The sequence below is a fragment of the Electrona antarctica genome (genome assembly GCF_951216825.1).
Source record: "Electrona antarctica genome assembly, chromosome: 16".
Lineage (NCBI taxonomy): Eukaryota > Metazoa > Chordata > Actinopteri > Myctophiformes > Myctophidae > Electrona > Electrona antarctica.
The window spans coordinates 28,679,377-28,704,202 of record NC_136797.1 but is presented as its reverse complement, the minus strand read 5'-3'; the positions used below and the strand labels follow the sequence as shown (position 1 = coordinate 28,704,202).

Genomic DNA, 24,826 nt, shown 5'->3' with positions numbered 1-24,826 from the left:
CATTTGAACTGCAGTTCTAATGTTATATTACTGGTATTAATACAACAAGAAGTTAATGAAAACATGTCTGGTGGAATAGATGAATGCTTAGTTTGATATGTAGAAAAACTAACCGCCAAGATCATATTTTCATCAATATTTAGAGTACTGCCACTGGTTCTCAAAGTGTGGTCCGGGGACCCCCAGTGGTCCTGGAGGGTGTTACAGGGGATAGGCTACTGTACTGTGCCTTGTAACGGACCCACATGGGAGGGTTCCAATTGTCACAATGTGTTGTCCCTAAGGCTTTTATTTTGAAAGGCTTTCTGTCTAAATGTCAGGTCTCAGGCCTTATTTTGACTGTTTCCTGCACAAACTGGTACTGATTACACAGATCAAGATCACCTGTGTGGTGCTGACACCCAGTATGGGGCTAGAAGGAGGCATTAGCTCATAAAACTGTCACTTGCCCACCTCGCTGGTAGAGGAACAGATATTGCCAGATTTGCCACAAGAGAGGAATGGCAATGGCAAACATGGAGAAGTTTATTTGAGGAAGGGAAGGACGGACGGACGGACGGACGGTCAGACCGCAAAGGAAGGACGGATGGCCCAAACGAGCCCTGGAACAGAACAGTTTTGCACAAGCCACTTTAGCACCGAGCTGGAAAGGGGAAAAAGGTGATACTTTTATTGTTGGTCAATCTTGTATGAGGGATACTGGTAATTAGTCTTATTGTTGTATGTATTGTCTGAGGGTTATTTATTTCTATATTGCATGTTGATATGATGGATTAAATATTGTATAGTTTTGTGATGTATATGCTCATGGATGTTATGGAAAATGTATTATGCCTTTTGATTATGGAATGTTATATTGATATAGCCTATATGTTATGTCCTTTTTCCAGTTTCTACGTTGGGTTCTGAATAAAGAGAAACGTCAAACTCATCAGTCGGCTTTACCCAATTATTATCCAGCCGGTCCGCTACAGTAGAAACTTTACCCAAGGACTGCAACTCTTCACCACTCATCTACACTGGAGCTCAAACTATGCCATCAGGCCTGCAACACATCGGACAGTCAAATGAATCTGGTGAACGGTTACATTAACACAAACGCTACAACTGCATGACAGAACATTACATGGTCAGGAGACGGAACATATATGGACATATTGTATATAAGGGTTCTTGAATTTAATTTCAGTTAATGGTTTACATGCAAAGATTATGGTGTTTTACAGTGAGATTGTAATACAGTGATTTAAGGTCCATATTTGTTTTTGTGTTGCATTTATTTATGGTCATTATATTCAAGGTCTTACATTTTATTTGAAATCTAATCCAAAATGGCAGACATTAGCATGATGGTGAATGAGTCAGATGACAATGCAGGTCTAGAATTTGTTGATAATATGGTAAAAAGGCTTCTCTGCTTATATGACGAGTGGAAGGTCATTGTACGCACAGTAAGAACGCAGTTAAAGTCAAAGTCCAATGCTGAGAGCGACCTAGGAATTCTAATTGAAACACTGGTTAAGAGTAAAGAAGACATTTCGAGACTATATGATGAAATCAGAGAATACATCACACCTGATATTGGGATAAAACGACGAGTTGAGGCATGTAAATGTATTTCAGAGGACATTTTGAAAATAGAATACAAGAGGTTTCTAGAGGATGAATTTAATGGAATCTTAGTGCAAAAACGGTTTAAAGAACTGCTTGACTGTGAGCCTCACTCCTTTGGCCCTCCAACACAAATCAATTCCAGATATGGCTGTCATTCTACACCGGCTTTGGTGGTAGCCAGCCATGTGGAGGCAGCAGAGCTTGCTGCAAGGAAAGCAGAAGTAAAGAAACGGAAGGAGCAGATGAGCTGGACGGAGCAGTTTGAAGCTGGACGGATGGAGCAGATGACATGGACGGAGCAGTTTGAGCAGGAGCGGGAGCAGCAAAGGAAGCTCCAGGCTGCCGCACAGGAGCGGGAGCAGCAGAGGAAGCTCCAGGCTGCCGCACAGGAGCGGGAGCAGCAGAGGAAGCTCCAGGCTGTCGCACAGGAGCGGGAGCAGCAAAGGAAGCTCCAGGCTGCCGCACAGGAGCGGGAGCAGCAGAGGAAGCTCCAGGCTGCCGCACAGGAGCGGGAGCAGCAAAGGAAGCTCCAGGCTGCCGCACAGGAGCGGGAGCAGCAGAGGAAGCTCGAGGCTGCCGCACAGGAGCGGGAGCAGCAGAGGAAGCTCCAGGCTGCCGCACAGGAGCGGGAGCAGCAGAGGAAGCTCGAGGCTGCCGCACAGGAGCGGGAGCAGCAGAGGACGCTCCTGGCTGTCAGAGGAGCAACAAAAGGAGATCCACCACTGCCAGACACAACAGCTAGGTCGGGTGCTCCGGATCGCAAAGAGGAAAAGGGCATCGAGGAACAGCTGGAGGTGAACGAGGGAGTGGCAGCAGTGAAGCCCAAAGACTCAGCCCAGCAGGGTGCAACGGCCGTAGCCTCAGATCCCAAGAGGCCAGGGGATTCAGTTGGCGCTGGTGTTGTGCAGGTCGGAGGGGCCGAGCCTCATGCCATCCCTCAGAATCAAGTTCAAGCTGAGGGCCAGGCCCCCAAAGCAGTGGCTGCCAAGGAAGACACCCTGACTGCTTTATTAGCGACACGAGCAGCTAGAGGAGCACCACTGCAACAAGGACGACGACAACCAGACGAAGAACGGGCATCCCTGCCCAAACAAACCAAAAGGAAACCAGCCAAGGCTGGAAGGTTCAAGGCCCAAGACACTATGCTCATCAGTCAATGCTCATCGGAAGTCAGTGCTGAGCATGTTCTCATTGGAGATGGAGTATTTAAGGTGGGAGGAAAGGTGGGAGACAGACTGCACAGCCACTTCCTACATATTGTATTTAGAATTTTAAATGAGTATGGGGTCACGTAAATTGACAAAAAATCTTTGTGATTATGCCAAGTTTTTAAATCACTATGATTTTGGTGGGAGTGTAACGGACCCACATGGGAGGGTTCCAATTGTCACAATGTGTTGTCCCTAAGGCTTTTATTTTGAAAGGCTTTCTGTCTAAATGTCAGGTCTCAGGCCTTATTTTGACTGTTTCCTGCACAAACTGGTACTGATTACACAGATCAAGATCACCTGTGTGGTGCTGACACCCAGTATGGGGCTAGAAGGAGGCATTAGCTCATAAAACTGTCACTTGCCCACCTCGCTGGTAGAGGAACAGATATTGCCAGATTTGCCACAAGAGAGGAATGGCAATGGCAAACATGGAGAAGTTTATTTGAGGAAGGGAAGGACGGACGGACGGACGGACGGTCAGACCGCAAAGGAAGGACGGATGGCCCAAACGAGCCCTGGAACAGAACAGTTTTGCACAAGCCACTTTAGCACCGAGCTGGAAAGGGGAAAAAGGTGATACTTTTATTGTTGGTCAATCTTGTATGAGGGATACTGGTAATTAGTCTTATTGTTGTATGTATTGTCTGAGGGTTATTTATTTCTATATTGCATGTTGATATGATGGATTAAATATTGTATAGTTTTGTGATGTATATGCTCATGGATGTTATGGAAAATGTATTATGCCTTTTGATTATGGAATGTTATATTGATATAGCCTATATGTTATGTCCTTTTTCCAGTTTCTACGTTGGGTTCTGAATAAAGAGAAACGTCAAACTCATCAGTCGGCTTTACCCAATTATTATCCAGCCGGTCCGCTACATGCCTAGCAAAATGAGGAAAAGGAGTAGTTCACCCAAAAAAGTTACTTATTTTCTATCAATACATATACGGTAAATATATTGTATTTATTTCTTCTGTCATATGGATCTCCCTGGATCTGAAATAAAGTACTATTGATTGAATACACTCCCCATAAATGATAAATCCTTGAATTCATGGAGATTTTTTGTTTTTGTCGCATTCCTAAGCCAATAATTTCATCTTTGGAGAGTCATTGAGTCATTCCGCCGCCGGTCATCAAATTATTGGCCCAGGAATGTGACAAACAAAACATAGTTTTAAATATTAAAGTATTTTTTGGGGGGATGAACTACTAAGGCAGCAGTATATCAAGAAGTAGGCCTAAGTTAATAATTTATTTTAGGTATTTCAAACTATTTAAAATGGGGTCCGTGGCCAGGCATCATCATTTTGGGTCATGAAAATGTTTGAGAGTGCATGAAGCAGCATGAAGGGAATCAGACGCCTGCCGGACAGTTTCCGGTGTAACACATGATGTGTGTCCTTCCGTCCCCCCTCTTCGATTGTACACATTCCCACATGCGAGTCTTTGCGCACATCGAATATATCTGTATGTGTTTTATATATTCATAATTTGACACAAATAAAGACACGACAACATGGCGGACGGGGTGAGGACGAGGAAGGGAAGCGAGCTGTTCTCCGGGTTCCGTGCGCTGGGACTTTATTCCAACCATCTACCACATGTGCTCCGTTACCATGGGAAACACCGCGAGTTTTACCTCGTTACGGCCGTGGGCTCCTGCTTCCACACGTACAATGTAAGTACTTAACTAAGTGCTACTTATTTGCTCATGGTATGAAATATGAATATGGTTTATTATGACCTAATTTTTATGACCCTGCCTGAGCTGAGCTCAGCCTCGGGCAGTTTTACTTGTCAACTAGCCCCGATAGCCGATACGTTCCCTCAGTCCCTACGTATCGGGGCTACTTGTCAACCAGCCTTGGGTCAAGAGTGTCATGGATGTATTAAATCGATTTTTATATTTGCATAGCTTTCATCTCTCAAGACACATTCTGCTAACGGCAGAATCTGTCAGCACCACTGCCGAGTACACACACACACACACACACACACACACACACACACACACACACACACACACACACACAGTAGTAGTAGGTTCACCATTAGCCGAATGTACACAGGCTTTAATGTTCTGTCAGTTGTCAGAGTCAAGATCAGACGTCAGCTCTCTAGCCCTAGAATGGCTAGCCCTAGATATTCCATCCATTGCATGTATATTCCATAACACACAGCCATAGAAGTTCATCACTCAATGCAGTTTTGTGAAGGAGCTCTCTGACATACTATACTATGCTGAAATGTTTAGTTTTCTCTGGCATGCACGTCATGACAGCTGACATACAGAAACGTGTGCAGGCAAGCGAGAAAATAAGTGATTAAAAGCATTTTTGTTTCAATCATACTAGGGTTGGGAGCCTTTAGGATTTTAAAGATTCCCATTCCTGCCTCAAGCAACAGCAAACTGAGCAGCCTTCACCTGTCAAAATATTGGTTTGCTGTGTTTGTAGTTGAGTGAGTGTATATGGCCATGTCCTGAGTTGACCTGACCTGGTGTGTGTGTGTGTGTGTGTGTGTGTGTGTGTGTGTGTGTGTGTGTGTGTGTGTGTGTGTGTGTGTGTGTGTGTGTGTGTGTGTGTGTGTGTGTGTGTGTGTGTGTTCATTTTGATGTTCATTGTTCATCATTCTCATGTGAATATCAGTCTCTGTCTCACACACACTGTCTTTCAACATTGGTCGCCGTCTTCTGATGCTACTTTTACTTTATAGCCACCACAAAACCAAGTGCAATGTACTGTAAATGGTAAACGGTGCATTTATATACCTTGGCGCCTTTATCCAAGCCGCTTTACATAGTGTGCATTACATTCACCCATTCACACATCGATGCTGGAGGAAACCATGCAAGGCACCAAGCTGCACATCGAGCAGCTATTTGGGGTTCAGGCCAGGGTCTTGCTCAGGGACACTTCGACACTAACACTGGGGGAGCCCGGGTTCGAACTGGCAACCTTGCGGTTCCCATCCGGCCACTGCCCTGAGCCACCGCCGCCCACTGTAATTACTGCAATGTTACAATGTGTTGTATTTATTTATTTTTCCAGGTCAAGAAATTGGGCATCGTTGCTGTCAGTAAGTACTAGAGACATTTCAGGAAATTGTTTTGTTTTCTTTCTTTCTTTCTTTCTTGATGTGAGAGCAAAATAGCAGCCGTGTGAATATAGTCAAATAAGTCAATAGAGCATGATGTAGAAACATTTTAGACAATAGCAAGAGTGCATGTACAGTATAGATAAATCCACGCAGGCTGCCCTGCTCAATCATAGTTGTGGTGTCACAGTGTGGTGCTTGACAGCGCAGCATTGATTGCATACAGCTGGCCACCAGGGCACGGCTCCGCAGATTTGTCTAGGGGCATCTTTAACCGCCTGATCATTATCATCATCCCTGGATTATTCTGAAATGGTTTCAGTTTCACAATTTATAAAAAGGATTGATACTGCTCCTCCAGCATTGTGGATACTCTAACCTCTCTTAAAATGACGATGGACACATACGGTGATGTCGTGCTTTCTAGGTAACAGCTTGTCGGAGGACATTTCCTGTCTGGCGGCAGACAGGATGTTGGTGTTCGCCGCCACTGGCCGCAAGATGGCTGCCTTTGCACGCAACAAGGAGGTAAGCGGTCGTGAACCAAAGGTTCACTGGATAGTATACATTCATGTTGATCTTTCTCCAGCATAAATAGCTTTATTATTATTATTATTATTATTATTATTATTATTATTATTATTATTATTATTATTATTATTATTATTATTATTATTATTATTTTTATTTAGAGTAGCCAATACTATATACCCCTATTTGTCTTAAGCCAATTAATTGGCACATATTTCTGTGTTGCCACTGTTATTGTACCCTACTGGCTCACCTGACAGTGAGGAGCCTCCACCATTGCCATTACAGCGATTATGGTAATGAGTAGAATTTATGTCCAATAGGTCGTCCACACATACGAGGGCCACGAGGCTGACATCCAATTAATTCTCACATTCGGCGATCATGTGATCTCTGCTGACCGAGAGGGCGTGGTCATAGTTTGGGATTTAGAGGAAGAAGGTAAGAAAAGTGCTCTAACTATTATTGTTACTACTATTACGACTAGTACTGCTGCTACTACTGTTACTACTATTCCTGCTATTACTAGTACTGCTGCTGCTAGTGCTGTTGCTCCTACTGTTGTTACCATTACTACTTACATACTATTACTAGAGAGGGAAGTCTGGAGCTCTCTGGTGGAGCTGCCCCCGCGACCCGACTACGGATAAGCGGTTGAAGATGGATGGATGGACTATTACTAGCACTGATAAAATCTGTAAAAGAGTTGATGCAGGTGGAGAGATCGTTTTAAGAAAGTAACTTCAGTGACTTAATTACTGAATTAGTGACTGCCCTCCTAATACGTGAGATGCCCGTGTTTATGTATAATAATAAAGAAAAAACTCTGCTCATGTTTTAGGAGGGCAGTATCAGTCACCAGAAAAAAACAGACGGGTGTTTTCAATGAATCTAACATGGTTAAAATGGAGGTTGAAGTTACAATGGGAATCAAGCAACTTAAAAACTGTCTGGGGTGTTCACATAAGCCTGAATATACGATGAAAACATTTCATTTCAAGTGAAATATCCCTTTAACAGTAACTGAAATAAAGTGGTGGAATAACTACACAGAAACGAGGTGTGCACATTACATGCACATCAGGCCATGTTTGCTGGCCGAGAAAATGGCTTAGTGGAAAGCTTGCTGCTACTCTTGTTTGCTATTTGTATGTACTACTTTTACTGGCCCAAACCATTGCTATGAAGTAGCCTTTTGTGTGTGGTTGTGGTAACTCCTGAATTGTTTTCCAGAGGAGTATCTCCGCCTCCAGTTTGACCCCACCCAATTCTGCGTTTCTGCCATGATGCACCCGAGCACATACCTCAACAAGATCCTATTGGGCAGCACACAGGGCACCATGCAGCTGTGGAATATCAAATCCAAGTATGTTTAATGTTTCATCATGACTGTTTGTATCATGGAAATTAAAATCTAAGTATGCAAGCAGAGATAAGGCAGGACCAAGCAGGAAGGCAATAAGCAATAAGAATAATATATGCACAATAAAAGCCATAGAAACATGGAAGAGTCAACTTGTGAAAAAAAAGACCATGAAATTGTGACAGGGTCAGTTTTAATTGTGTGTGTGTGAGATTTGAACCCATGACAATCAGTTGTTGTATTGTCCCTCTGGACCGGTGGAGATATTAGACTTTTGAGGCCATCAGGCAGAGGCTCTGAGCCACTCTGCTAGACATGCTCACACGTCGCATCACAGAATTTTGCGAAAACCGACTGCACGGTTCAGCCAGAACTGAAGGAGGAGAAGAAGAAAAAAAGAGACAAAAACAACTAGGCCGTTCGACTGATAGAATTGTAAAACGCGGCCGTTTAATTGATAGAATTGTAAAACGCGGCCGTTTAATTGATAGAATTGTAAAACGCGGCCGTTTGACTGATAGAATTGTAAAACGCAGCCGTTTGACTGATAGAATTGTAAAACGCGGCCGTTTAATTGATATAATTGTAAAACGCGGCCATTTAATTGATAGAATTTTAAAACTAGGCCGTTCGACTGATAGAATTGTAAAACGCGGCCGTTCGATTGATAGAATTGTAAAACGCGTCCGTTTAATTGATAGAATTGTAAAACGCGGCCATTTGATAGAATTGTAAAATGCGGCCGTTTAATTGATAGAATTATAAAACTAGGCCGTTCGACTGATAGGATTGTAAAACTAGGCTGTTCGACTGATAGAATTGTAAAACGCGGCCGTTTAATTGATAGAATTGTAAAACTAGGCCTGTCTGTCTGTCTGTCTGTGTATGTTTCAGTATATCTACTGTGTATATATAGTATTTTATAATACAACCATTCCTAATAAAACGTGTACATGTATATTATACTACCATATCAAATGCAATGCAATTATTATGAATTGTTATGGTCGGATTATATAACATTGTCATATTGTGACATAGGAGATGTTGTGAGGTGATTAACAACTGTGTTACCTGTTCTGGTTCCTGATTGGTTGATTGTTTTATTTAATTTTGTTTTTACTTCCAGCAAATTGTTGTACAACTTCACAGGCTGGTCTGCAGGGGTCACCGTTCTAGAACAGGTATCTACCTCAAGTACTATGACTCACTAGTTACCACAGCTTTTGGCTTGTTATTTTTTACAGAGTTGCAGGGAAAAGAATTACAAGTCACAGGTCGCTTGTTTTAAAAACACAATAGCGTAACAGTCAACATTTCTTTGATGTAAATACTATAATTTCCCCATAGGTGGGGAGGAGTGTGAATCACATTGACTGTCTCTACCTCCCAAGGAAATTACGTTGATGCTTTACAAATCAGTTTACATTCTCCGCGAATGAAACAAGTGTTGTGATTGGTCGGGAAAATATCGTATCCGGGGGAAATACATCTGATGGATGTTCCGGAGGATACGTCCGCCGATAGCTTATTTGCCTTACGTTGTGACCAGGCTCTTCTTTTCGCAGAAAAGTAAGCCTGGGACCGAGGCTACTACTTAACCCATTTTGGGCGGGAACCCCTTTTGGTGTTTTAAACATTATGTTATAATTTAGCTATTGAAAAATAGCAGATCTACAAGCTCATAGCGCGCCACCGATTTGGCTCATTTCTCTTGCAAGATTGGTCATGTTATGTTTGGAGGTTGGTTGGCCTCACGAGAGTTGGCAACACTGTTACTAGCACTATTACTACTACTATTGCTGCTGCTGCTGCTGCTACTACAGCTATCTTGGCAACGTTTTAATTGTTAGCGAGCGATCCCGTACCAACAGCAATGCACCTGTCAATTGTGTCAGCAATGTCCTAGTCCCACATACATATTAACTGAAGATTAAATTTTTAGTGCTGCTATGAATGTCCCGTTACATACAATATTTGACTAAATACACATTTCCCCCACAACATTTCAGTGACGAGCTGACCCAAAGTACTAATACGTTTATACTACTACTAATATTACTAGTATGTTACTAGTACTTAATTTGGTATTACTGTTCTCATACTGTGTTTTGTTTATGCTCCAGAGTCCTGCTGTTGACGTCGTCGCTGTTGGACTGAGTTCAGGACGAATAATTCTCCACAACATCAAGTATGACGAAACTGTGATGTCATTCCAACAAGACTGGGGACCAGTGACCTGTCTTTCTTTTAGGACAGGTACATCCGTCTGTTTTTGAGTGGTGCAAACCACTCCTACAACTGGCTTTGTTAGTTTGTCTGTCTGTCTGTTCGTACCAAAAAATAAGCATGGTTGCTATGGTCACCCAGTTCACACGGGTGTGATTTCATTACGTCAGACATTACGTCAGACCACAGCTGATCAGTCTATATAAGACCTTACACCACTCAGTTCACACGGGTGTGATTTTTTTTATTTACCTACCTCTCTCTCTCTCTCTCTCTCTCTCTCTCTCTCTCTCTATTATAAATCAGTGTCTCTCCAGAGATTAAAATAGGGTGCATTTTGCATCCCAAAATGCAGTTTATAGTTAAGGGACGCAATAAAACAACGACCTCTGCATCCACGGGATGCACTACTGTACTCAGTCAGCATGTACAGTAAGAATAATAAAAATCAAAATTGCAATATTTTGCTAGCTTTAGTTATAATAATCATTTCTTCTTCTGTTTTCTACATGAATATAACCACATTATAACCATATGAAATGGGAGTTAAATGCTGCAATTTGTAAAAATGGCAAAATATGACTCCTAACGTCGTTGAAGTGAGACTCATAAATGTTATTAATCTATATTTTGTAATAATAATCAAAATCGACAAATTAAAAACTAATAACTAAAGTTATCAAATAAATGTAGTGGTGTAAAAGTATTTGCACCTGAGATGTAGCGGAGTAGACGTAAAAGTATTGGAAATACTCAAGTATAGTACAAATACCTCAAAATCGTACTTAAGTACAGTATTTAAGTAAATGTACTAGGTTACTTTCCATCACTTGCATTCTAAGTGGTTGTCTTTCTGCCTTGTCATTGTCTTTCTGCCTTGTCAGATGGCCATCAGATTTTGGCTAGTGGTAGCCCTTTGGGCCACGTGGCCCTGTGGGACCTGGACACCAAGACGCTCCTGTCCCAGCTCAGAAACGCACACCACGCGTCGGTCGCCGCGGCCACCTTCATCCACCACGAGCCGCTATTGGTCACCAACGGAGCCGACAACTGCATCAAGGTCGGATTGTTACTCAAGTCGTGATGATTTCCTTCTTTAATATTTCTTGTTATGTGGGAGAACGGCAAAAGATTGACGACAAACATAACTGCAGTCTAGTAACTGTAACTGTGTGAACACGGCAACCATATCGTTAATAATAGTTTCGTTGACCATATATTGCAGGTGTGGATATTTGACACCGCTGGGGGTGGAGCCCGGTTGCTACGCAGTCGCCAGGGGCACTCAGCGCCGCCAACCAAGATCCAGCATCACGGAGAGAATGGTCAAAACATCCTGAGTGCAGGTAACACGTGTGTGTGTGGTGTGCGTGTGCGGAGGGGGAATTTATAATTAGGCTCTAAACAAACAATTAAAAGTCCATAGATTTGGCTGGCCTATGGCGTAATTTCGGAAAGCCATGCATTGGAGGGGCTAGCACCCCTCAAAAATGTAATCCTAAATTGCTTTAGTCCACTTTGAAGTTAACCTGGCATTCCAATTCCATTCCGAAGTATTGTGCGTGACTGCGTTTAGGGGCCTGGGGTGTCTCAGCATTTGTCTGATATAAGAAGGGCGGGCTCAGAGGGAAAACGTTTGGTAGCCAATGGCTTAAAATTAAAATGTATCTAAAATAAGACAATGTTATCTTCTCTTCAGGTCAAGATGGAACTCTGAATTCCTTTTCCACTGTCCACGAAAGATTCAACAAAAGCCTTGGACATGGTAAGACTCTTTCCTCTTGTATTCCATTTGAATATGCTGCATCCTTTTCCATGTTTGACACAACAGTGCCACCTGTTGGCCACCAGCAGTACTAACTCAGTGGCTTCCAATCAGACTTGTTTTATGTTATCTGATTAGCGTTGGTATCCTTTAGGATATTAACGATTCAGCTTCCTAAAGGTCATTACACACTGGCGAATTAGCGACGCGAATTAAAAATTCGACACCGGAGCGAACACCGGAGCGAACAAATAAAGAGCGAAAACGGTCGCATTTTCGCACATTCGCACATTCGCCACTGATGTGGAAGCTTGCATTGACTTCAATTGGTTTTAAAAAAAGGCGAATTATTCGCACGAATAATTCGCGTCGCTAATTCGCCAGTGTGTAATGACCTTTAATGATAACCTCTTAACGGTCCCCTTTAACGATTCCTATGTATAGCGGATTCCAAATGTCTGTAACTCTTGAGATTGTACAAAGGGAACCAAATGGACCTGGTTCCATTTGTACATTCTCGGTCCTTGGAATTGTTTTGAAAAGGTTTGAGAACCACCGGTAATTGTATAGCAGACGTGAAGTCCACATACATACCAGCTCTGACAATGTGATCAAAACAGTTCCACGGACCACCACTTGATGAGATTAAGCCTCTCAGACCTCTTAACCCATTCAGGCCTGACATCGAAATTTAAAAAAGAAAGTTTTCTAAATCATGACAATTTTCGGAAAGATTTGAGGCACATTTTAACGATTTTTCAAAAATAGCAGACCTACAAGTTCATAGCGCGCCACTCGGTGGCGCGCTATGAGCTTGTAGATCTGCTATTTTTCAATAGCTAAATTATAACAATGTTTAAAACGCTAACGCTAACGTGACATGGATGCGTTCCAGGTCTCAATGGATTAAACATAGAATATTTTGTTGTCGTAATTGAAGTTGGCACCATAGGAGAGATGACAGGCAAACGTTGATCAAAATAACAATTCTTCTACATTCTCTAATTGTGTAGACTTCTTGTAAATTAAGTAATGCAGAGGTTTAACAATAATGCGGGTCCATTTGGTTTCATTTTATGCTCTCAAGAGTTAAAGATCTAATAAGGGTCCATTTGGTTACCAACTCTATAATTTAACTGGGGACCACCTGGAACCCTCAAGGACCACTGGTGGTCCCCGGACCACTGGTTGAGAACCACTGTTATATCTGATTGAACCTTTCAGAGTGAGGTCCTTTCAGATGTGATGTCATGTCATATTGGTGAAATCACAACTGACGTTCAAAGCTTCGTTCTGAAAACTCAATGGAAAATCATTGAACGTCAAAACAAATTGTATTCTAATCTACTCAATTCTATTCTACTCTGCTTATTCTACTGTGCTTTACTCCAGGTTCTATTAACAAGAAAAAGACAAAGAAGAAAGGTCTTTCATACGAAGAAGTTCGACTTCCTGCTATCAGCACGTTTGCCTGCGGTACAGTAAACCAGTGTTGATTTTGACAGCAAATTTTTATTAGATTTTGGTCGACTAAATTTACAGTTGATTTAGTTGACTAAAATGTATTTTGGCAGGCCTTGATGCCGTCGTAATGGCTGATTTTACACTTGCTGAAAACTTGCCGTGACACGTTTTTTTTAAACTTATACTGGATCTCTTGTCCACTAGTCAAACTGCTAGTCAACATTTTAGTCTAGTTTTTATTGACGAAATTGTCAATGTATTGTTTTAGTCACCATAGCTTAGTTTTCATTTAGTTTCCATTTAGTTTTCGTCAGTGAAAAACGGTAGTTGACGAACATTTTTCTTCATAGTATTAACTTCTATAGCAGCTATTCTATTCATCTCATTAGACTACATTGGATTAGATTTCAACAGATCAGAGCAGGTTTTCCTGACCTGATGAAGACCTTCTAGGGTTACTTTCTACTGGGAGCTACACAGTGTGCGTCCTTCCTTCCTCTTCTAATTTTCGTATTTTAGCAGTTTTACATTTTTGTTTGGGATGTGCATGCTTCCCCTTGGACTCTATATTGATGATGCCAATCAAACCCAATCCAACTTCCTTTGAATTCTAGTATAAAATGGATTTGTCTTTTACGTCTCGAGACCCTGTCCAGGACAGGCTTCCGACGCGCCTCCTCAGGAGACTTAGCTCAGATCTGAACGCATTTTATTCGGTGTTAGGAACCCGTTGCGACCGCATGCCCTTGCTGATGTCGACCGACCCAGGCAGGGTTCAAACCCACAACCTCCCGCATGAAAGGCATATGCTCTAAAGTTCTTAAAAAGTAAAACGTGTGGAAAAAATGTAGTATGGAGTGGAGTTGCTTCCTGGCCGACTAGCAGCATCCACAAGACATTTGGCACCGATTCATCCCCCGGTTTGTGACATTAGCTGCAGACAAAGGTGAAAACATAATCTCCCCCTTTGGCTTTTAGCCTGGCAGAGATAATGAGATTAGACTTCTAGACATTAGTTAAACTAAATGTGATTGTGATGTGTCCCATGTCAACAGAGACGGCTCGGCAGGGCGAATGGGACGGCATCGTGTCATGTCACCGTGGTTACCTGGCAACCAGCACATGGAGCTACCACAGGTGCACCATGGGAAGCCACCGTCTGGAGCCAGAGCGTTTCCATAGGAACCGAGCACTCAATGTCCATGCCACGGTAATGATCTTCTAGCCATATATCTCGAAATCTGTGTGTGTGTCTGTGTTGTACCTGCTGACTAGGGCTGTTACAATTATGACATTTTACCTGACGATTAATTGCCACTTAACATAATATTTGCCACACACAAAATCTTGGGTTTAATCCTTTTTACCTCCTTTGCCAACCCGTTTGATTAATATGACTTAATCCATAATAATAATAATAAAAAAGCCTAGAGTGAGGCTAGACTAGCTATGGAGGACAATCACTTCCGGGTCGGGGGGATGAGGCTCTTCTTCTTTGCTTATTTCACACATTACACTGGCACTGGCCTCATGATCCCGCCTATGGTAAGATTGAATTGTGTTTCTGTTAAATACACATTGAATATATGCATGTAGTGTATGAGCATTTTTTTCAACATAAGATAACTAGCTTCCTTTCTCAGCTTTCGGGACCTGTAGTTCCATAGAGACACATAGCATTCGGACATTAGTGGAATAGTTGTCTGGCTACGCGAGACTACAGCTCAATGTGCCAGTATGACACATAACGTCCTCTGTCTGTCTCGGGCAGGCTGTTGACATCACGTCCTGTGGGAACTTTGCGGTGGTCGGCCTGTCCTCGGGACACATTGATGTGTACAACCTGCAGTCTGGACTCCACCGAGGGCAGTATGGAGACGATACAGGTACCTACTGCTGCGTGTACTATTTACCACTTAAGCCCTAGGGCAGTATGGAGACGATACAGGTACCTACTGCTGCGTGTACTATTTACCACTTAAGCCCTAGGGCAGTATGGAGACGATACAGGTACCTACTGCTGCGTGTACTATTTACCACTTAAACCCCAGGGCAGTATGGAGACGATACAGGTACCTACTGCTGCGTGTACTATTTACCACTTAAACCCTAGGGCAGTATGGAGACGATACAGGTACCTACTGCTGCGTGTACTATTTACCACTTAAACCCCAGGGCAGTAAGGAGACGATACAGGTACCTACTGCTGCGTGTACTATTTACCACTTAAACCCCAGGGCAGTAAGGAGACGATACAGGTACCTACTGCTGCGTGTACTATTTACCACTTAAACCCCAGGGCAGTAAGGAGACGATACAGGTACCTACTGCTGCGTGTACTATTTACCACTTAAGCCCTAGGGCAGTATGGAGACGATACAGGTACCTACTGCTGCGTGTACTATTTACCACTTAAACCCCAGGGCAGTATGGAGACGATACAGGTACCTACTGCTGCGTGTACTATTTACCACTTAAACCCCAGGGCAGTAAGGAGACGATACAGGTACCTACTGCTGCGTGTACTATTTACCACTTAAGCCCTAGGGCAGTATGGAGACGATACAGGTACCTACTGCTGCGTGTACTATTTACCACTTAAACCCCAGGGCAGTATGGAGACGATACAGGTACCTACTGCTGCGTGTACTATTTACCACTTAAACCCCAGGGCAGTAAGGAGACGATACAGGTACCTACTGCTGCGTGTACTATTTACCACTTAAGCCCTAGGGCAGTATGGAGACGATACAGGTACCTACTGCTGCGTGTACTATTTACCACTTAAACCCCAGGGCAGTATGGAGACGATACAGGTACCTACTGCTGCGTGTACTATTTACCACTTAAACCCTAGGGCAGTATGGAGACGATACAGGTACCTACTGCTGCGTGTACTATTTACCACTTAAACCCCAGGGCAGTATGGAGACGATACAGGTACCTACTGCTGCGTGTACTATGTACCACTTAACCCATTCTGACCTGAGATCAGATTCTAAAAATGTCTTCTACATCCTGACAGTTTTCTGAAAAAGCTATGTTTCTATGTCAGTCGTACAAGCTCATAGCGCGCCACTCGGTGGCGTGCTATGAGCTTGTAGATCTGCTATTTTTCAATAGCTAAAGCATAACATGATGCTAACACCAAAAGGGGTTCCCGCCCAAAATGGGTTAAACCCTAATACTTATTTGACCGGAGTCCCTCGGGGCCCCCATACTAGTGCCTTCAGTTTTCGGTCTACATATTATATCTTCGCTGAAAATAGCAGATGTACAAACTCACAATGAATGAATGCATCACGTTGCGATACATTGTGAGGTTGATCTGCTATTTTCCTGCAAAGGCGGATGCTGGGGGTTTAAGTGGTTATAACTAAGTTCATACTACTGCTCTCTCCAGCGTATTACGCTCTATCTCTCCCTCTCTCTATATCTCACTCCCTCTCCACCTCTCTCCCTGTCTCTCTCCCCCTCCATCTCTCTCCATCTCCATCTCTCTCCCTCTCTCTCTCCCTCTCCATGTCTCTCTGTCTCTGTGTCTCTCTCCAGCCCACCAAGGGGCTGTGCGAGGCGTTTGTGTGGACGGCTTGAGTCAGGTCACGGTGAGCGCTGGCTCTGACCGGCTCCTGAAGATTTGGCACTTCAAAAGCAAGACGTTGGGCCACTGCACACAGCTGCCTGCCCCCCCGGCTTCCATAAAGCTACACAGAGACAGGTAGCAATTATTATTGTGTGTGTGTGTGTGTGTGTGTGTGTGTGTGTGTGTGTGTGTGTGTGTGTGTGTGTGTGTGTGTGTGTGTGCGTGTGTGCGTGTGTGCGTGTGTGCGTGCGTGCGTGCGTGCGTGCGCGTGCGTGCGTGCGTGTGTGTGCGCGCGCTTATATTTTTACAACTAGAATATAATGAAATAAATAATGCATCACATTAAAAGCTAAATTCATCGTGCTGTGAATCTGGAAACATTTGACAACATAATCTACTGGTATTGATTTTTATAATGGATTGTTAATGAATTAATTTGAATGTTGTCTTAGCAACATGCTAGCTGTAGCGCTGGATGACTTCACCATAAACATCCTGGATTTAGAAACCAAGCGCATTGTCAGGAAATTCCCTGGACACAGAGGACAGATTAATGATATGGTGAGTACTACTACTAATACTAATACTAATACTACTACTAATAATCATAATAATAGTCTTTATAGTCCCCAAAGTTATATTTGTCTTCAGTCTGTTCAAAAACAATACCAAGACAATACATGAGGTCCCCTCTATACACCGAAAAGCATCCTATTCCACCACCGCTATCCAAAACAAGGAAGACAAGCAGAGCGACCCGGGGGCTGACATGATTCTCCATAGGATTGCATTGTGACTCGATTACCCAGAAGCCCTGAGAAGCGAGCGTCAGTTATTTTATTCCGATCACGTGATCCAAACGTGTGACGTATCCCAAAGTGTCTGCGGAAAACCTTCTATGTCTTAAAAGTTATCAAAATCGGCGAATCAAACAAATAAAACATAACTCGGGTAAACCGTGTTCGGGAGGGAAAGAGGTCTTTATCAATTAACTTGGGTTAGGGAGTGAATGTGTTAATGCCGCAATGGCCGAGGGGACAAAACTCCTGCTAAAACTAACCTTTTCCCACTTCACGGTTCTGTATCTTTGAAAAGGTTTAAGCACAACTGATTTAGCAACGTAGGTTTTTCAGAGAACTGCTGCCTGGCTGTAGTGTACCCTGCTTCAGTCGGAGCAAACAGTGCGAGTAGTGGTGGGCTGGGTCTGGTTTCCAGGACGCAGAAATATGAAATTCCATTTGTCCACCCGTTGTTTTCTCTTCTTTCCTTCCTTGCATCCATTCTAGACATTCAGTCCAGATGGTCGCTGGTTGATCTCGGCAGCAATGGACTGTACCATCAGAACGTGGGACCTGCCCTCAGGATGGTAACAAATGGAACCTTCCGTTCAATTAACTTCATCCCTTAGTTTTAAGTTGAAAGTTAGATCTGATTAAAAGATCTGAATAACCCATTTAGACCTGAGGACGCATCCGTGTCATATTATAGCTTTTAACCCATTTTGGGCGGGAACCCCTTTTGGTGTTTTAACTAAGCATTATGTTATACTTTAGCTATTGAAAAATAGCAGATCTACAAGCTCATAGCGCGCCACCGAGTGGCGTGCTATGAACTTGTAGGTCTGCTATTTTTGAAAAATCGTAAAAATGCGGCACAAATCTTTGAATATATATTCTTTCAAAGCGAACGTTTTTTTTATTTCGACGTCAGGCCTGAATGGGATAAACAAGAATGACTCAGTCATAACCGGATGCAAGCTCTCGTTCTATGGTATAATGACTCAGTCATAACCGGATGCAAGCTCTCGTTCTATGGTATAATGACTCAGTCATAACCGGATGCAAGCTCTCGTTCTATGGTATAATGGGTTTGTGTGCAGCAGCCTCAGCGCACAGCTTCACGCTGTGGCGTTCAGAGTATGGGTTTTATGCCATGGGTAAGTCTCCCATTGGCTTAGAGGCAGCCTAGAGACAAGGCAGCCAATCATGAAAAGGTGTCCACTACGGTCGCTACTAGAGGTAGTAGCAAATGTAGTCCAGCTACATTTCAAGCACCTGGCGCTTTTCTAAGTACCCAAAGACGTTTTACATGAAAGCCTGAAAGAGGTGGGTTTTGACTGAGGGCGGTTTTGGGCTTCTCTGAGAGTATTGGGGAGTGCATTCCACAGGATTGAGCTTAAGTTTAGGTTCAGTCAGAGTTTGATTTAAGTTTAGTAGAGAGTGTTTGTTGTTGCTATTGTTATGAGTGTCATCATTAATTTATTTATGACATGTTATTTAGATGAATTGATATGAACGTGGTCAACATTGGTCCCTTCTGTGTTTGCCATAGCCTCGTCGACTGTTTCTTGGTGTCATCAGCGCCGGTGTGCGTGTCCATGTCTCCCACGGGTGACTACCTGGCCTCTGCGCACGTGGACAACCTGGGGGTGTACCTCTGGTGAGAGCTCACATGGCTAGCGGTCAGCACAATTCATTGCTATTGGGGTCATAGGTTTTTGCTTTGATCTACTTTATTTGAATGGAATAGAAAATGTATATATATATAATACTGATACTACTACTACAGTTGTAAAAAAGAATAAAAAATGTTGCAGGTCCAATAAGAGTCTCTGCACCATGGTATCGCTACGCCCTCTACCAGCAGACTATGAACCTACAACTGTAATGCTACCTGGAACCTGTCCTAGTCAAGGTAACTGTCATTCTGAAAGCAGCAGCACGAGAGGTCATGGTAGAATGCAAAAAACTGCGTGCGTGCGCCCGGAATGCACTGTTTTGTGTGTATGAGCACGGAATGTGCTCAGCTGATTGGCTGACATCACGAATGTGATGTATGATGATAAGAGCGGACCCTCACTGCACACAAGTATGATATTTACTTCCTGTTTCGTTTTACTGTTGCACTTTTACTGTGCACTCCTGAACACCTTATCTGTATTGCATTGGATCCCTGAAACAATGAAACGTCTGTCTGTCTGTGCTTTTTGTGTATGCTGCTAATTGGTTGGCTCCACCCCAGCGATGGGAGAGAAAATAGTCTCCACATGTCGCTTTGATTGGTTGCCCATCTATCCCATCACTGGCAAGGTCTAACTCCCTTCTAAGAATAAGGAAGTCTATCTACCTGAGAACAAAACTAGTCACTTGGAATATCCAAGTGAATAACAGCTGTCCAGCCAGGCAGCCAGTTGTAAAAATATATCCTCCAGGTAAGATATAAACCCGTTGTAATGACGTCTTTGTTGGATAGAAAAGCAGCAGTCCTGGTAGGATATAAAACGAGTAGTACTACTACAGGTCCTACGACGTAATGCTGACATTGTTAAACAATAAAGGTCAAATAAAACCCAATTCTTTCAACCCACCCAGGTGAGGACCTAGAAGAGGCCAGCGAGGAGCCGTCTGAGCTACAGGACTACGAATCGCCTCAACAGTTGGATGCTAAGCTGGTCACTTTATCACTGCTACCCGAGTCCAGGTGGAAGAACCTGCTGAGCTTAGATGTTATCAAGGTAATATTATAATATATAGCAGTGGTTCTCTCATTGATTTGTATTTGGCCGCAGACCCCCATCTGAATGGATTGTGTGCCAGGACCTCCAGAAGCGAAGATGCTTGTGTTAAAGAATTCTAAATGATTCAACACTCACATTTTGTCAAGGTTTTTAGTAAGTACAGTAGGTTGGAGAGGCTTATTGTCGGTATCAGCCAGAGTGCAGGAATCTCCCTGTTTCCCAATGTGCTAGACCTCCTGGGAGATGTAATGCTGATGTGGAGGGCAACACCTACCATCAGCTTCCACTACTTAGTGCATCACTTGCCACACCCAAGCCGTGCTGCTAATATAGTTGGCAGAGTTGGCAGTGCTGGGATCGAACCTATGAACTTGCGGTCGAAAGGCAAGTGCTCTCTACTGACTGAGCTACCCGGACAAACGTTTAAAAAGTAGCAGATCTACAAGCTCATTGTACATAAGCTATTTTTCAATATCCGTAGTATAAAATAGGGTTAAACTGATTGTGATGTATTAATTAATTTTGCTGGGGACCCCCTGGAACCACTTCAAAGAACCCTGGGGGTCCCTGGCACCCACTTTGAGAACCACTGATGTATAGCATTTATCCGCATGTGTTGGGGCAGTTAACTGAGCTCACAAATTACATCAATAAGACATCACCAACTGACGTCGTCAAGAGATCCACAGGAAAGTCACGCTGTTATTAGAAGGGTTTTGTTACATCCCACTATACAAGAGTAGTACAGCATTTGTGGCTTTGGGCTCCTTCCCCTTGACATTGCAGCAACAAGGACTTTGTTACAGTTACAGTTAATAGTTACAGTGTGTGAATGGGATCTCTCTCGCTCTCACTAATGACTTCCTCTCTCTTTTCAGAGGCGGAACAAACCCAAAGAACCTCCGAAGGTTCCACAGTCCGCTCCCTTCTTCCTGCCAACCATCCCTGGATTGCTACCACAATTTACCGTTCCTACTAGTACTGGCACGCAGGTACAGTACTATTACTACTACTACTACTGATACTAATATTACTGCTACCATTTAAACTACTACTGCTGTTATTAGAACTACTACTGCTATTCATAATAATAATAATAATGTATATTTTTGTATTATATTTCCAGTCCAAGATTTTGAACCTGGGCGTTCTGGCTCAGAAGTCTCCTTTCTACTTGGCGCTGGAAGATGCTCACCGGACAGATATTTGTAAGACCTCTTTGTAGTTCTCTCATTATAGTCATTATGGTAATATTTGTTTTAACCTGGCAGTACTCATATTATAGTTAGAATATATATTCAAGATTTGCACACATTTTCACGATTTTTCAAAAATAGCAGATCTACGAGCTCGTAGCGCGGCACTCTGCACTTGTAGATCTGCTATTTTTCAACAGCTGAAGAAGTCTAATTCATCTCCTCAGGTCTAATTTGTCTAAATGGGTTAATTTTAATCCACTATTTGCTATTCAGACAGCGAGCCAATCACGTTGCTGAAGCAGATGGGGCCCTCGGCGATAGAGACAGAGCTCCGTGGTCTGTCCCCGGACATGGGCGCAGACGCCTGTGTCCTATTGGCCTTCATGAAGATGATTGACAGCATGCTGCAGGGGAGGCGGGACTTTGACCTGGCCCAAGCGTATCTGGCTCTGTTCCTCAAGGTGTGCATTCAACAGTGTTACTTTTGTTTACTAAGACTAAAAGACTGGTTTTTCAGAAGACTAAATAGGACTAAGACTGGTGTGTATTCAAAAGACTAAATATTTTCTGGCAAAATTAACTTTGCATTAAGACCATGGGCTATATCTTGTGCCACCCCTTAACCCTTATCCCTAAACTAAATTGCCTTTTCTTTACTATTTAAAAAAACCTTTTAAAATAGTTCAAATAGCCGATCCACAAGCTCACAATGTCTCGATGTAGATCGGCTAGTTGAACTATTTTAAAATGTTTTTCAAAATAGTGAATTAGTTTAGGGATAAGGGATAAGGGTGGTGCAAGATGGAGCCCTAAGACTAAAGCCCTAACCACAGGGCGATGTCCCAGCGGTGTGATATGTCCTTTTGCACGTTGCCGCACGTCGTCCCAAGTGATTCAACGCATGGAATTCAATGGCCCAAACTACACCAAAGGGTCACCATGCAAATAGTTTAATTTGTACACCCTCAGTGTATTTCAGCTATGGACCTCCTGAAAACCCCTCAAGGACCCCTGGGAACCACTGGTATCTTTCAATGATATACCAGTGCCTCTATCTCTCCGTTCCAAACCAATGTCTCTCTCTCGCTCTTTCTCAGCTCCACCTAAGGCAGATCGCCGTGGACTCGGTCGCCACGGCGACCCTCAGCCGCCTGTCCACCCGATTGGAGGAGACGTGGGGGGAGCTGCAGACGGCGTTCAACAAGAGCCTGTGTGTGTTGGCATACAGCAAGACGGCTTTACTGTAAACAGTAATACAATACTACATGAATATGCACACACAACACTCATGATATGGATGTAATAGAACAGTGGTTTTCAACCCTTTTCATATCAAGGCCCATTGTTTTTTCTGCATTTGAGCCACGGACCACCATTTGATGAGATTTTTAGCCTTGCCGACCCAAAAGAAGAATATGTCCACATTTCCATGCTGTATTAATGGTGGTAAGCAATCTGAGAATCCCATCGGCAAAAAACGGAAAAACTTGAGTCAACAGTCTGTCTTGAGAGACTATCATAGGAGAGACAATAGGCAAATGTTGATCAAATTAACAATTCTTCTTCTACATTCTCTAATTGTGTAGACTTGTAAATTAAATAATGCAGATGTTTAACAATCATTTAACTCTTGAGAGCGTAATGTGAAACCAAATGGACTCGTACGGGCCCATTTGGTGTCATGTTACACTCTCAAGAGTAAAAGATCTAGAAGGGTCCATTTGGTTACCAACTCTCCATCATTTAGCTGGGGATCACCTCGAATCCCTTCAGGCGAACGACTGGTTGAAAACCACTGTACTAGAAGCACAAGAATATACACAAATACACATGTATGTGTGTATAAACTGTACACCTATAGAATACTGTACCTGATATTTGAAAGAAAGCTGCAGTTTGTCAGCTGTGAGATGTCCAATAAAGTTTTTCATGTTGAACAGATTGATTTGATAACTGATTTTATAGGAGTTGGAATAAGACAATAGAATAAAGAAGAGAACAAATTGACTTGATGGCATTTTCATGTAGCACTCATGGCGTAGAATAATATTAACCCATTAAAACCAGGAATGCATTTGTCATTTGCCCTTATGCATGAATTACGTGAGGCTTCATTGCTCTGAGACGAAACAAAGTGATGGTGTGAAAGTGGGTGAAATTATTTTGGCTTTCAACATTGCACCTACAGGAAGAGATTAGAATAGGGAAGATAGAATAGAGAAGAAAGGACACACAACCACAACTTAGTCAAATAGCAGGAAGGCAGTCAAATGTACAAAATCAGGTACTGCATGATCAGTTAAAACTAATTCAATGCATAGGTGGCACTATGGAAGGGACAAATGCTTCTTGTGCAGGTGGACAACATATCCAGCATATTAAAATAGCATCAGCCATCAGGTACAGTAGTATACAATTATTGTTTCATCTGCATGGCGTAGAACAGGGTTTGTATGTACTGTGTATGTATAATGTACGGATATTATCCGTTCCCTAAGAAGTAAACCAGTTACAGCTCATGGCACTACATGTACAATGTCATGAAACATCCACCTCCGGCCATAAACGAGCGTAGCGAGATGTAATGCCAATGTGAAATAAACTCAATTGTGAAATTTGGTTTGATTCCTATCCTCATCAAACTTGGCACAAACACTTCAGAGCTCTCCCATGACTATAGTCATACCAGGGGCTCTAAGGGGCCACAGGCACGCCGATGCACCAATCCATACCAAATGTGGGGGTTTGGCATGAGAATAGCCACACCAAAAAAAGTAAATTGCATCCATATAGGGCTCTACAGTTGTGTTACAGCAATGTTTAACACTTCAAATGCTGTAGTTCGGCGACCATTGCGCAGTGTAGGACTAGATTTGAAGGCATATAGTGGCCTTCAAATCTAGTTCTACAAATGCAAGGTATCCGACTGTGTGGACACACCACATTCGGACACTAGGTGGTGCTATTGTTCTATATATGATTATTATATTTAGAATATTTATGGCCCATATATAATGCTATACTAAAATTGCTGCTACTGGTACATGCAGAATGAGTAGGTACATATAAAGGTGCATTCAGTAGAACCTCTCATCTTTCTCAGTCGGTGTATGGAAGTCAATTCTTTGTCAATTCTGTTGTACATGGGCGGACTGGGAACAATAAGCAATAAGCCAAGGGAATTTAAATGACATATGTCCAAAGTGATGTAAAATGTATAACATGTAGCCAAAGCAAGTCAACC

General features: G+C 42.9%; 2 protein-coding genes across 4 annotated transcripts; both read left to right on the top strand.

The window, feature by feature from the left end:
- Nucleotides 1–242: 242 nt before the first annotated feature.
- LOC306939970 (uncharacterized protein) lies at nucleotides 243–3,669 on the top strand. Of its 2 annotated transcripts, XM_079524822.1 has the most exons (3): nucleotides 243–660; nucleotides 891–3,398; nucleotides 3,629–3,669. In XM_079524822.1, exon 2 carries the CDS (start codon nucleotides 1,332–1,334, stop codon nucleotides 2,907–2,909), a length of 1,578 nt encoding a protein of 525 aa, XP_079380948.1. In that variant the 5' UTR covers nucleotides 243–660; nucleotides 891–1,331; the 3' UTR covers nucleotides 2,910–3,398; nucleotides 3,629–3,669. The 2 variants fall into 2 exon arrangements, with proteins under 2 accessions (XP_079380948.1, XP_079380949.1); XM_079524823.1 differs by having other exon boundaries at nucleotides 243–3,398.
- wdr36 (WD repeat domain 36) lies at nucleotides 3,408–23,519 on the top strand. 2 transcript variants are annotated; one of them, XM_079524813.1, is made up of 24 exons: nucleotides 3,408–3,781; nucleotides 4,342–4,513; nucleotides 5,886–5,913; nucleotides 6,359–6,459; nucleotides 6,786–6,903; nucleotides 7,696–7,828; nucleotides 8,955–9,009; nucleotides 9,952–10,084; nucleotides 10,939–11,114; nucleotides 11,280–11,400; nucleotides 11,754–11,819; nucleotides 13,212–13,295; nucleotides 14,339–14,493; nucleotides 15,055–15,169; nucleotides 16,836–17,001; nucleotides 17,319–17,427; nucleotides 18,153–18,232; nucleotides 19,198–19,305; nucleotides 19,463–19,560; nucleotides 20,238–20,380; nucleotides 21,262–21,375; nucleotides 21,510–21,591; nucleotides 21,856–22,043; nucleotides 22,680–23,519. In XM_079524813.1, the coding sequence occupies exons 1-24, from the start codon at nucleotides 3,711–3,713 to the stop codon at nucleotides 22,827–22,829; spliced, it is 2,766 nt and encodes a 921-aa protein (XP_079380939.1). In that variant the 5' UTR covers nucleotides 3,408–3,710; the 3' UTR covers nucleotides 22,830–23,519. The 2 variants fall into 2 exon arrangements, with proteins under 2 accessions (XP_079380939.1, XP_079380940.1); XM_079524814.1 differs by lacking the exon at nucleotides 3,408–3,781 and having other exon boundaries at nucleotides 4,164–4,513.
- The last annotated feature ends 1,307 nt before the right edge of the window (nucleotides 23,520–24,826 follow it).

What these genes read in the sequence shown, in the direction of transcription:
- LOC306939970 (XM_079524822.1), top strand. Translation starts at nt 1,332, where the DNA reads ATGGCAGACATTAGCATGATGGTGAATGAGTCAGATGACAATGCAGGT.
- wdr36 (XM_079524813.1), top strand. Translation starts at nt 3,711, where the DNA reads ATGCCTAGCAAAATGAGGAAAAGGAGTAGTTCACCCAAAAAAGTTACT. An exon ending in CCTTTGCACGCAACAAGGAG is followed by an intron (nt 6,460 to 6,785) that starts GTAAGCGGTCGT and finishes TATGTCCAATAG; the next exon opens with GTCGTCCACACATACGAGGG. An exon ending in ATAAAGCTACACAGAGACAG is followed by an intron (nt 17,002 to 17,318) that starts GTAGCAATTATT and finishes ATGTTGTCTTAG; the next exon opens with CAACATGCTAGCTGTAGCGC.